The 13,096-nt window shown below is 56.1% G+C and overlaps 1 protein-coding gene across 5 annotated transcripts in view; it reads right to left on the bottom strand.

Annotated features, from left to right (window-relative positions):
• CDH23 (cadherin related 23) overlaps positions 1 to 13,096 on the bottom strand; it is a 415,090-nt gene that overhangs the window by 107,790 nt on the left and 294,204 nt on the right. For all 5 annotated transcript variants that reach the window (XM_053207271.1, XM_053207272.1, XM_053207269.1 and 2 more), the window contains exons 18-21: positions 10,420 to 10,492; positions 8,580 to 8,696; positions 5,315 to 5,427; positions 4,020 to 4,127 (exon numbers count right to left, since the gene is read on the bottom strand). In XM_053207271.1, coding sequence (XP_053063246.1) covers positions 4,020 to 4,127; positions 5,315 to 5,427; positions 8,580 to 8,696; positions 10,420 to 10,492 — 411 coding nt within the window. The remainder of the gene's footprint in view (positions 1 to 4,019; positions 4,128 to 5,314; positions 5,428 to 8,579; positions 8,697 to 10,419; positions 10,493 to 13,096) is intronic.

Here is a 13,096-nt window from a genome sequence, read left to right as displayed (position 1 = left end):
TTCATTTCCCATTTCACACTGTCATTTTTCTCCCGGCCTGACGGGGAATAATTCTCTCCCTCTCCCCTCTCTTATTTTGCTGGAGGGCTTTGAAAGGCTCTAAATCAATGCCCATCAGCCAGGTCCTTGAAGGAGCCTGCAGGAGCTAGGAGGGAGGCTGGGCCCAAATCTCACTCGCAAACCGAGAGGGGCCATGCGCGGGCTCGCCCTGATGCAGGTGCATGCCCTGGGAGCGCACAGGTGTGCAAGCTCAGACCACCCCTGGTACGCCAGGATACAGGCACACGCTTGTCCACACGCAGCTCTGGGAAGTCAGTGGCCTTTGGGAGAGTTCTGGGCCACACACCCTCATCTCCCTCTGACAAGGGAGACCCAACCTGACCTGGGAGAACTGGGGGGCCAGGTGAAGCGGGGAACAAAGTCGGACAAGACCCTCAACAACTAGCATTTGACCATTTGCGAATTCTTTTGAGTTAAAAAAAATTTTTAAAAAATTGTTTATTTTACTTTTGAGAGAGAGAGAGAGAGAGAGACAGACAGACAGACAGTGCAAACAGGGGAGGGGCAGAGAGAGAGGGAGACACAGAATCCAAAGCAGGCTCCAGGCTCTGAGCTGTCAGCACAGAGCCTGATGCGGGGCTTGAACCCACGAACTGTGAGATCATGACCTGAGCCGAAGTCGGACACTTAACCGACTGAGCCACCCAGGCGCCCTAGTTTTTGAATTCCTACAATGCACCTGGCACCGTGCGAGGCACTGGGGTTCAACAGCGAACGAGACAGGTATGAACCCAGAGGAGGAGGCATGGTGACGACAGCTATCATTTCTCTCTTACTCACCCCGTGGCTCATTAAATACAAACCACAACTCTATTCGTGGGGGCTCTCACTGTCCCATTTTCTAGATAAGACCATTGGAGCACAGAAAGGTAAGGTGATTTGCCTAAGGTCACACAGCTGATAAGGGATGTGGCTGGGATTAGACCGTAGACATTTTGGGAGCAAAGGCTGCTCTCTTAATCCCTATAGTGTCTCCGAATAAGCAAGCAACCTAATAAATAAATGAACACAGACGTGGGATCAGCTCTGGAAGAAACAATGTAGAAAGCTACCTTAGGCAGGGTGATCAGGGAGGGCCTCTCTGAGGAAGTGGCATCTTAAGCTGTGGAGGAGAATGAGGCAGCCGTGGGAAAAGCAGGGGTGAGGGGTAGAGGGAGAGGAACGCTCTGCGGGGGGGAGGGGAGGGAGCAGGGGGTGGAAAGCTCTGAGGGGAGGAAGAGTTTTGCGGATTGGGGACAGGTGGGAGGACATGTGTCAGATGGGCAGCCCCTATGCAAACATGGCCTCCTCCCTGATGTCACTTCCCCACCCCCAGCTCCCTTTCTCATATCTCAGCCACAGCCCCCACCTCACCCAGGGCCACTGTGTGGCCTTAGAAGGCCTCAGGGAGCCCCCCCAACAGCATTGCAGTGTACCCACATGTAAATGCCTAGACACCTTAAGATTTAGCAGAATTTCGTGATTATTCCTTTTGAAATTATTTTGCTATGATACCTTTGACTAATGTATGGGCTTCCTGATTCCTGGTTTCCTGGAAACGATCACACATACCTGGGAATTGCAGAGAATTCTGAAAATTCTCAAGAATTACAGAAAAAAAAATCTAACCGACAATTTGTCCTTAAGTGCAATGAAAGTTTTTCAGATGCTAAATCCCATGATTGCTGAAGTTGTCATTATATATTTGGCTAGACGTTTGACATAATAAGTTTTAATTTTGACTTTGCCCTTTTCTCTTTCAACTTCTGAGTCATGACACTGTAGGGGCAGGGGGCATCTCAAACACTAGCAGGGGGCACTGAAACACTGGAATCCCCACCCTGTGGGAGGAACGGCCATGCCAAGCCTGTCCTGAGGGGTGGATTCACATGTCCGACTCCCCAGAGATAAAGGTGGGGCAGGTCCGTCTGCTAAGAACTCTGGCTTTTACACAGGGCGAGATGGGAACCAGTGGTGGGTTTAAGCAGAAAAGTGACACAAACCTCCCTGAAAACAGAGGGGAATGTCGTCACTTTCTGTGCTTCTAAGGTTGACGGGCACAGGGCCTGGGACATGGCAGGTGCTCACTGAAGGTCTGCCGAAGTTCCCGGGGAGTGAGAAGACCCTGGGCAGCAGGCCCCTGGCCCACTGTCCACACCTGCTCACGGTCCAAAGGCTGCAAGGAAGGCTGGAGACCCGGAAAGCGCCACTGGGGACCACATCTGGGAAATGCCCAAGGCCAAGTGCAGTCCCAGTCCAGCAAACCTTCTCTCTGTCTGACAGGTGGACTCTTCAAACATGGCACCTCTGGCTAGTGTCCCATGCAGCCACTTTCTCCCAGGGACACCTGTCTCACTTGCCTCTCAATGCCCTCTGGGAAGATTTTCTCAGAAACATAAAGCAAAGGTAAGGGTTGATCAGGCAGGTGTTCCGAGGTAGGCTCTCTTGGGGTCCCGGGCTGGAGTGGTCTTGGGCTAGAGCCCAAGTGCCCACGAGATGGCAGCAGAGTGCCCATAAGGTCTAGAGCACTTGAGAGAGCCAGGAAAGGGCCCAAGGTAGTGGTTCCCAAACCTGGCCCTGGGCTCCAAGGAGTCCTCCCACCGGGGCTTTGAAAAACTAGATCCCAGATACCTGATGCAGACCCTACTGGAATGTCTCGGAGGGGGATCCACCCACCAGTTGAGAGCCATTCAGATCTTGAACACATGGAAAGGAGGATAGGAGACTCCCTTCGAGGCTGACATCCTTACCAGTCTAGGCAGTCCTACTGGCTATGGCTGATGAGGGGCGGGGGTGGGGAGGCTAAGTCTCAAAGGGGGTTGGGCAGCCTTCCTGGAGAGCTGGGTATGAAACGTGCCCTCCTTCTCCCACCCCACACACACTCTCCAGTTTTTCAGGACCTGGCCCACCAGCCAGGGCTCCCTGAGCCAGCAGGGATGTAGGGCTGGACCAGGTAGTTTCCAAATCAGACAGACCTGGGTTCAAGTCCTCTTACTAGCTCTGGGACCCCGGGCAAACCCCTCAAACTCCAAGTCTCAGTTTCCTCCACAGTGTGATGGGAGCAATGAGTCTACCTGCCCCATCATGAGGATGAGAGAGAAATCATGAGAAGCCTTCGGGCAAAGCCTGGCATGTCACAGACATTCAATATGTGGGGTTATCATGGACTATCAGGTTCATGTTCGTCACAGCTGGCGGAGTGGCCATGGGGCTGGACACTGGGGATAAGCCACCTCAAATGAGGCCAAAAGGGGCACACGGGTGAGGGGAAGAGACAGCCTCACAAACGTGAACTCCAGAGCAGACCAAGTGGGGTGTGCAACCCTGACTTTCCTCATCTTCCCCAGGAGGCTGGCTCCCTTCCGGACTCCTGAGGCTTTGGCCATGTCTCCCCTGCTCCCCACTCTGAGTCATATCCCTGCATGCAGCATGCCCAGGGGCCTGGGCAAACCTGGAATATTCCGGGCCAGAAAATCCCTGGGTGAACTTCAAACGCCCCACTGGGAAAGCCCTGGGGCCTGCCTGTGGGGGGAGCTGACCAGGCTCCTGCTGCAGTGACAGAAGCAGTGAGGGAAAGGTGGGGGGCAGAATCTATGCTGTAGGACTTAAGGAGGACGCCTGTACCTCCCTGGGGAGGGTGGGGCACTCCTTGTGGCCCGGACTGAGTCCCGGGGTCTCTGGCAAGTGTGGTCACTAGCTGAACCAGCCCTAGTTGCCTTGTCACTGTCCCTGGGCTGCCATTGCTCCCTTTGACAAAGCCCAAAGCCCACTGTCTCTGAGGCCCAGGTGAGGGTTTTCCGCCAAACTCTGACTACCTTCCACCATGCAAGAGAGCTTCTGGAAGTCTGCTCCGTGGGCTGGCTCAGAGGGAGACATGACATCCATCAGTCCCACGTGGACCGGCCCATGGGGCTCACGAGGGAATGGCAGACACCTTCAGGAGGGCAGCCCGGAGGCTTGGCTGTCCTACCCCCACTTACCGTGGTCACGTCAGAATCTGGAGGGGTCATCTCCACCAGGTTGATGTAGTAGGGGGCGTCCTTCCAGGTGGGGTGGTTGTCGTTGATGTCCAAGAGGGTGATGTTCACCTGCGAAGCCACGGGGGGTGGGGGGGGGAGGCACCTGGCTGAGCTGTGCAAGGGCAGTGCCCACGAGGGGGACATACTCGGGTGCCTGCGGGGCACCTCTGCATTAATTCCACTGGTTCCACCCACTTTGGGGGCTTCGGGGCAGGCCTGGGCTTTCAAGGAGGGAGCCAGGTCCCTTCAGGAGAGAGCTTAGGTGTTATCCCATCAGGAAGCAGAGGAATGAAGGAAGTGACCCCTGAAATACTTCCGCTAACCTGGGCCTTCTCTCACCCACCCCTGTCTTGGCGGAAGGTGACTGACAGGGTGGGGGGACCTAGTAGAATCCCCTGAGATTCCGTCAGTCTCAGCTACCAGCCAAGCAATTTCCCTGGTCCCCTGCCACCCACGTAAATTATTTATAGGGCTCAGAATCCTATTAACAGGGGCCTCCCATGACTGAACGGGGTACTGGGGATTTTTCTGCCAAGTCTCTGGCCAAGAAATACTGACACCAGCCCCTCTGGCTGGGCAAGGATGGGGGGCAGCTGCGGTGGGTAGGGTGAGGGCCGTGCGGAGAGGTCGGGGAGGGCTCCTGAGGGGCAGCCAGAGAAAGCAAGGGGAGGGTCATGGAAGGGAGGTGGCTAGAGTGAGTGGTCCGCGCGTCTTCCTGCTTCTCGCTGCCCCCATCTCTCGTGCAGCCCAGAGCCCGGTCAGGACCCTCGGATGTCCCTTCTCTAGCTTCCTATATCTGAGGCACCTCGGTGGGATGACCAGGCCTCGGATGGGGAATCTAGGCCTTTATGGGTCCCGCTTACTCATGGTAGGGAAATCTAGGCATCATCTCTCAGCACCAAGGTGAGGGGTGGTGAGGGTTGGGGGCCCTGCCTCCTGTTCTGGGCCACTCTTCCTGGCAGGAATATGTGCCCCGTGTAGGAGCCCCTAGGGAAGGGCCTATGGAGCGCACGCTTTCTGCTTCTTGCCCCGCTGGTCTTTGGGGGACGTTTGCTCCTCCCATGTGCCACCACGTCCCAGGTGGGAATGCCTTTATTTCCTGCGGCTGCAGCGGCCCCAGGGCTGACCCTGGCTGACAGTGAGTTGGTAACTGCCACCCTCACCCCGCTCCCACGTGCCTCACACTGCATCAGGACACAGGTGCACCCTAAAGATGGGCTGGGGAGCAGGGGTCACAGCAGGGGGCGGGCACTCACGGTGGCGATGCCGGTTTTCTGGTTGTGGCCCACGCCCCCGTCCACCGCTCGTACGATGAGGATGTATTCAGACTTGGTCTCACGGTCAAGCAGGGAGGTGGTGGTAATTTCGCCTGCAGGAGAGAGGGTTTGGGCGGGCCAGGGAGGGAGCAGGGAAGGAGGGAGAGAGGGGGTGAAGCCGTTTGCACAAGCTGACAGCATGTGTTTGCACGTGTGTGCATGTGCTGGGGTGTGAGGGGACGCTCGTGAAGGGACAGGGGATAGCACCTATGCCTTGGCAACCAGAAGCCAGAGGTGGCAACACCTTTCTGATCGGAAAGTCATTTTTTAATGTGGGAAAATCTGGGCTGATAATGGCCTTAGGGGATGGAGAATACGACAGGTCACAAAAGACCTCTCTTAAGATTTTTGACATTATGTTAGCAGCCCTATCACTTGAGACTTGCTACCTAAATCCTATGTGCCTCAGTTTCCTTATCTGGTCAAAAGGGAAAAGTAATAGGGCTGTTGAGGGATTAATTCGGTTGACATCACAGAAGGCTTAGAACAGTGCCTGGCGCTGTTTATTACAGGACAGCACTGAAATGTATGTTTCACACATGTTCACCCTGGTGACTCATTACTGGACAAGTAACTTACAGTGTATTGAGAACAGTTATAAAAGAATTTCCTTAATTACCTTGTAACGTGATTATATTGCCTTGAGGTGTTTTTTTTTCCCCCAGTATATAAACGAGTTATTTCATGAAATACAAGCAATTATAATTGACCATCGGGGCACCTGGGTGGCTCAGTCGGTTAAGCATGCGACTCTTGATTTCGGCTCAGGCCATCAGCTCACAGTTCGTGAGTTCGAGCCCTGCATCAGGCTCTTTGCTCATGGTAGAGTCTGCTTTGGATCCTCTGTCTCCCTCTCTCCCTTGCCCCTCCCCCACTTGTGCTTGCCATCTCTCAAAAATAAATGTTAAACAAATTTTTCAAAAAACGGATCATTTATCAGCCCGTTTTTGGCTTTTCTTTGTATTCTGGTATAACTAAAACGTGGAGGTCACGCCGGGTCACGTGGCGTGCTGGTGTTTGACAACCGTCTCCCTAAAACAAGAACAAAAAGGCATTTGCTGATTTTCAGGTTGTAATGCTCCCACCAGGGCCACTGTAAGCTACTGACTGGGTGGTACTGAACACAGAGTAGAGGAGATGCTTGAACTTGGCTCTCAGGAGCAGCTGTGAGGTGGGCCAGCCTCAGGGCGTCATGGTAGGCAGGCCATTTACCAGCGCACATGGGCTATGGAAAAGAGCGATGCCTTGAGGACAGTGAGGCCCACATCTGAATTCTGATTAACGGCCCTTTCTACACGTTCAGCCTTGGAAAAGTGGGTCTCAGTTTTCTCATCTGTAAAATGGGTATTAGTATGCCTTCGGATCAGAGCTGTTGTGAGGATTACGAAACTACAGGTCAAGCTCTCCACACTCAGAAAAAGCTTATTTCCTTTCAATAGACTGTGAGAATACCCCCAAGGCAGGGACTGTCTTTTTTTTTTTTTTTTTTTTTTTTAATCCCTCTTGCCTGCACTGTGTGACCCCCGGCAAGTTACTCAACTTCTCTGTGCTTGGCTTATTCTACCATGAAATGATGGAGCTGGACCAGATGTCTCACATTTGCCTCCCTGCCACACTGGCAGATTGTCTGGCTTGTGCAGGGCTGAGAGGGGAGCTGAGCATGGGGAATGGGACAGTGAAGGTGCTGAGGCCAAAAACAAAAGACTGGCAAAGGTCTGCCCACCACACCGTGCTCCTTGCTGGGGTGGTGTCGATTAATTGGCAGGGCAAGGAAGAAATTAATCTCTGAAAAGTTTTAAACGTGAACTTGTCGGTGTGATAGATGGCTACCCCTGTCTGGGAAATTAGATCCAATTAAGGCCACCTTTGTGGAGCAGGCCTGGCTAATTTGACCAAGGAGCTCTGAGGAAAACACACCTTCATAGCTGAAGGAGCTGTGTTAAGGGAGCATGACTGCCTGAGAGGGGCTGGCAGGCCAGAAACCCCTTCCCGAGGTCCCCTTCATCTAGGCAGGGCCGTTGCCTGGTTCCGGCCAATAGGATGTGGGCAGAAGTGACATATGTCGCCTCCGGGCCTGGCCCATAGACATCTCCTTCGACAGCACTCCAGGCTCTCTTCCCTTTTGCAGTGACCTTGGAGCCACAACGGGGAAGGCGCCCGGGTCCCAGAATCACCATGCAGAAGGCTGTCCACTGGACGTGGTGCTGGACCGCCGTGTGAGTTAGGATCTCTGCTGTGTTGAGCCACTGAGATTTCAGGGTTGGCCCACTTGGCATCGGCAGTGCCCTTACAATACAGAATCGGGGACTCAGAAGCGGGGGGCCTTGCATGTCCACTAAATGGGCCGGGAACCCCAGGAGGGCAGGTCATGTCTGATTCCATCCTGCGCCCCAGCACCCAGCACGGCCCCTAGTGGAGAGCAGGTCCCCACTGAAGCCTGAATACATGAATGAATGTCCAAGGGCCTCATATCCCTTCCCAGCTTCTGATCTGGGGTCTATTGTTGCTTTTTCCCCCTCCCCCCCCACCAGCTTCAAGGGAGAGAGATCTGGAGGGAGGCGTATGGGGAAAGGGGGAAGAGAGGTGAGGGCTCCGTGGGCTGACCAAGGAGCCGGGGATGGGGGCCTCTGGGTGAAAAGACCAAAGACGATGATGATGAAGACGTGATTCTGTCAGCACTTACTGTATGCCAGGGACCACTCTATGAGCGCTCCCTGCAATCACTCATGTGACCCACACTCCACCCCTAACGTGACCATCCTCGTCCTGCAGGGGGGAAACCAAGGCTTACACAGTGTTAAGAGGAGAAGCCAGAGTTCAGCAAATAGGTCAGCCCCTGAGGGAGGGGGACATGGAGGCTTGAGGAAAGAAAGCCCCCAAAGGGTGGCATGTTGGCCAGCTGTTGGTAAAATGGAACACATTTTAAACCTGACAGGGCTCTTCACCATTGAAAGATACCCTGAAGTGGATACATTCACGTTCCAATTTTTTTGGGGGGGGGGGGCGTGTAGGATCAGTAATCACACTCAGGTTAATATTTCAGGGATAAGACCAGGCGCTCAAAGCTGGCATGCTCCACACAAGGGCTTCCTGTGAAAGGGAGAGAGAACTTGGCCCAGGAGCAGGACCAGGGCTGGGCGTGGGGAGCCGGCCTGAGGTGAAGGTGACGGGGACCACGGGGCACGGGGGGGGGGGGGTTGCTCACCTGAGCGGGCGTTGATCCGAAACTGGGAGGAGCCCTCCAAGGAGTAGATAATGGACTCCTGACCGTACTCCCGGGAGCGGTCCAGGTCTGTGGCATTCAGGAACAGCACCGTGGCCCCTTCCGGGAGACAAAGTGGGGAACGCTCACCCCGGGTTTGCAGCCCCAGGCCTTGGGAGGGGGACCCGGGACCTTCTGGTGACCAGCCTTCAGGAGGCAGGGAGCCTGCTGCTGGGGCACCCAGGGATGAGGCGGGGAGGCTCAACCTCCAGAGCTCCCTGGGCTGCGTGGGGACAAGGCTCCACAAAGGGGGTCCCGGAGCCTGCGGTGGCGGTGGCTTGTGCCAGAAGCTTGCGACCCACCACTGCTATCCACCTCTCTGTGGTCGCTCACCATGGGCGATACACTCAGACTGGCCAGCTTTGGCTTTGAGTCAAAAAGAAATGAAGCCCCATGTTACATGATGCCACATTTACCGTATTCAATTTCGGTCTTGTTTCATCTCGTTCACAAGGGGAATTTATAAGGGATTTTATTTTCCCTGTAATGTCTAGTGAAGGCCCTCACCTTCATTTCCATCTCCTGAAATCCGGGGTCGGGGGATCCGCCTTTCCCAGCTGTGCTCACCAGACCCTCATTGGTCGGGTTTGGGGCTCCAGCCCCTCCTGTCCCCGCTGCCACCTGACTGCCCCACCGAGGAGGTTCGGTGTATGACGCCCAGGCTGGAACCCCAGGGGACCCTCTGGCAACTGTCTGAGCCTCAGCCTCTTCCTCTGTGAAATGGGTCTACCTGGAAAGAAAGCCAGCTTGCGGGGTCGTTGGTGAGGATGGGGGAGGGGAAGCAGGCCCATGCAGGGTGCAGGCCCGTGGCAGCTCTCTCTGAGCCACAGGCTGCCGTTACTATTGTGTGTGTGAATCAACAGTCCCTGGGGGTCCAAGGGGCCAGGCAGAGGGCTGTGCGATAGGCAGGTCATTCTGGCCCCTTCCGGGGATTGTGAAGCCTCTAATCCGACTCTCAGTCTCACCCTGAGCAGGAGGACAGGTACACGGGCCCTGACACACCCTTTATCCAAGCACAAGCTGGAAGCGGACTAAGTGCCATGACGAAGGCCTCTCCTAAGCAGAGGTCACAGGGACAGCGGGGAGTGCACGGGGGTAGCTTCAGCAGTGTTATTCTCCAGGAGATGCCCGACTGGGACAGGGAAGGGTGGGCTGGGCACAGCCTGGCACCCACCCAGAAAAATCATCAGATACCAGGAAGGTACCCGGAGACTCCCTAGAGAAGGCTCCATGGTGCCACAGAAGGTCACCCCTGATACCTCCAGATACTACAGCAATTCCTGATAGGGCGGTTTCCCCACTGGAACAGTCCGCCCTGGGTGTAAGGGTGAAGCCGTCAGGAAGGACGGAGCGGGTCCCCCGGAACCTGAATGTGGAGCTGGTGGCCCCGGGTCTGCAAGCTGGGCCCTGTCACCAGAGACGCAGCCGAGAGATGAGCGGCCCACTCTTGTTCGCACGTAGGTACGCACAGCATCCTTTCAGGCCACCCCCTTGGCCACCCTGGCCCTGGGACCTGCCTCACAGCACTGGGATTCAGTACTCTGTATACACTCACTTAATCAAGGTTGTGGGATTACTGATGGGTGGCCATTCCCGCGAGGCTGCAGCTGCGGGAGAGTGGGGACCAAGTACCCAGCGGAGCGGCTGCACATAGTAGGGGCTCGTGCTCTGTAAATGGCTGTTGGCTGGCAGATGACTGGACCTCTCCAGAGGCTCCCCTCGCTTGTCATGGGGGTGTCTGTTGGCTTCGTGCCCTCACACCCTCCCCCGCCCGAGTCCGTACCTGCCATGATGTTCTCCACCACAGAGACGAAGTAGGCAGGCTTGCTGAAGGTGGGCGGGTTGTCGTTCTCATCCTGGAAGGAAAAAAGACAGGTTGGAGGGGACAGGAAGGCCTGCAGGGCTGGTCTGTCGGCCAAGGGGAGGCTGGGCGTGGCTGGCGCTGAGGGGCTTTGGCCTTGACGCACGACCAGAACCAAGTGGGGTGTCACGAAGGGGCCAGGTGCTCCCCTGGCTGGGCTATAGTACAGGGATGGAGGGCGGGCCTTGGGGAGACGTGTGAGGGCCAGGAAGATGGAGAATGTAGGCAGCAGGGAGCAGCAGGTTCCCTGCTCTCCCATTGGGGTTTTGGTGCAGCTCCAAGCTCGCTCCTGTTCTCCTGCTCAGCTCATCATCCTCCACGCTGGGGGTGCCCGCTTGCAACTTCCCTCCCAGCTCTGCCAGCATGACGGTGGAAGGTTCTAGAACCTTCCTGGCCCCCAGAAATGAAGGGAGCAAGGAGCACTCTGGCCCGGAGGATACAGAAGTGTGCAGTGGCAGGCAGGCAGGGTCAGGCGGCTTCCCAGAGCCCACCTCGTCCAGGTCTTGAGCAGTCCCTCATCTGGCCCAGCCTTCACCAGCAAGCAGGTCAGCGGGGCAGCGGTCAGGGCCGGTGTGGGCCGAGGGGCTGAACAGGCACAGCCTCTGCCTCCTCTTGGCTCCTCTGTCTCCCTCTTGCCCAGCCAGGGGCGACTTCCCCCCACCTTGAAGACTCTGGTCCTCACCCACGGCTTTTTGTAATCAATCAGTGAGAATTTCTGCCCGTTGGCCTCTTGGAGGAAGCCCCCACTGGCCCACCTGACTCAGAGCCTTCTCCCCTTCCCCTGGGAGCCGGGGAGCGGGGACAGGGGTACTGGGGCGGTGGCCTCCGGGGGAGTCCGCAGTGTTCGCGGCACTGCCCCCCCAGGGCCTCATTCCCCAAGGAACCGGGAGCTCTTTGAGGGGGAGCTCCTTTTGCTGGAGTCCCTTCTAGCTGAGCAGCAATGAACGAGAGAAGGGGGGAGGAGAGAGAGAGAGAGAGAGAGAGAGAGAGAGAGAGAGAGAGAGGCACCAAAGCTGCTGTCCACCCCTTGGGACTTAAGACAGTCCCATCCTGCCAGACTGTGGGTGCCCAGAAAGGAGTGGTGCTCCCCCTCTTCCCCCGCCTGTCCCCGGGCTCTGGGCTGTGCAGCAGCTCCCCCGCCTCAGAGAACCCATGGCGTGAGGACTCGCCTGACGTCCGGTGCCCCAACAGCCTGCCTGGGCATCCCTCTGGTGCAAGCGCGGGTGCCCCATATACGGATAGATCGAAGCCTTCTGCTTGGCTGCGCGAGACGGCGTCGAGAATGTCAGTGACAGAGCACGAGGCAGAAACTTATTAGCGGTGATATTTCCCCAGATCCTGGCACTGCATTCGCTATTAGTTCTAATTCAGCGGCTCCCTCTACAAAAGCTTATTGTCCCCTAATGGGAAATCTACAAACCGAGTTTGACTTCTTTATTAAAAACCAACAAGCAGTGGGTGAAAAGGAATCACCTGAATCACCTGGCCCCTCTCGCCCGCCTCCTTTTCCCTCAGGAGCCCTGTCGGCCCGATCTGCCTCTCCCTGCCCCCAGCCTGTGCAGTGAGTGCCGCCATAAGCTACTCATCTGCACTGGGTTTTTCTCCCCCCACCCCCCCCCCCCAGTTGAGAGAAAATCCCTTTGGTGGATGGAGGCAGCAGCTTAGCCAAGTGACAGCTACTTAAAAATCACCCACATGCAAAATCAGCCCAAAGGCGGTGACCTTTTCAAGTGTGGTCCTTAGACACGAGCGACTCTATCATCCCAAAGCCCTGCCTGAGAGAGGATGTTCACTCACAGCCAAGGTGGCACCTGTCTTTGTTGCCAGACCGACCCCCCTGCCCCGCCCCCCCTGCTGCTAGGGGCCGGGGCACACGTGGAAGGAAAGCGTAAGGCCTTCACTGACCTGCGTGACAGCTTTGAGGGGATTTGAAAACGACCCCTTCTGCCGGGCTCAGGTAGCTCCAGGCCAAGTGGATTCCTGCCCCCACCCACCCCTGCACATGGAGAACCTGCTGTCTGGTCTCAGGGTGGGAGGCCACTCTTTGATTCCCAGTGAATGAAAGGTTAGCTTGGTTCCTTGGCCGCCCTCTTCCCGCTTGCCCTGGCTCCACTGGAGAAGCCGAGGCAAAAGGAGAAAGGGGCCCTTTCTGGGTTCCTCAACTGAACCACAGGTTGGCATAGTCCCTGGGTCTCAAGATCCCATCAGGGCAGAGCTTGGAAGGCCTTGCTACTCAAAGGGTGGTCCCCTGACCCGAAGCATCAACATTGCCCAGACCTTGTTAGGCCTGCAGAGCCTCAGCCCTTCCTTGAACTCACTAAATAAGAATCTGCATTTTAAGAAGAGCTCCAGGAAATTTCCACGGACCTAGAGGAGTACGGGTCTCAATCACACGCAGAGGGCTTTCAGGCCTTGGAGTGCGGTGGGAAGAAGGTGAACTCAGGAGTCAGACAGGTCAGGATTCCAATCCTAGCTTACTAGGACCAGAAGCAAAATCAAATGCCACTTGCTAGCCCAAAAGTGAGGAAGGCGCTAGTGATCTGGGCCCCCGCTCTGTTCCCCTCCTGAGCCTCACTTGCCTCATCTGTAAAATGGGATT

The sequence above is a fragment of the Acinonyx jubatus genome, chromosome D2 (assembly GCF_027475565.1).
Source record: "Acinonyx jubatus isolate Ajub_Pintada_27869175 chromosome D2, VMU_Ajub_asm_v1.0, whole genome shotgun sequence".
In the NCBI taxonomy this organism is placed as follows: domain Eukaryota; kingdom Metazoa; phylum Chordata; class Mammalia; order Carnivora; family Felidae; genus Acinonyx; species Acinonyx jubatus.
The sequence above is the reverse complement of the archived record's forward strand: the minus strand, read 5'-3'. Positions and strand labels throughout refer to the sequence as shown.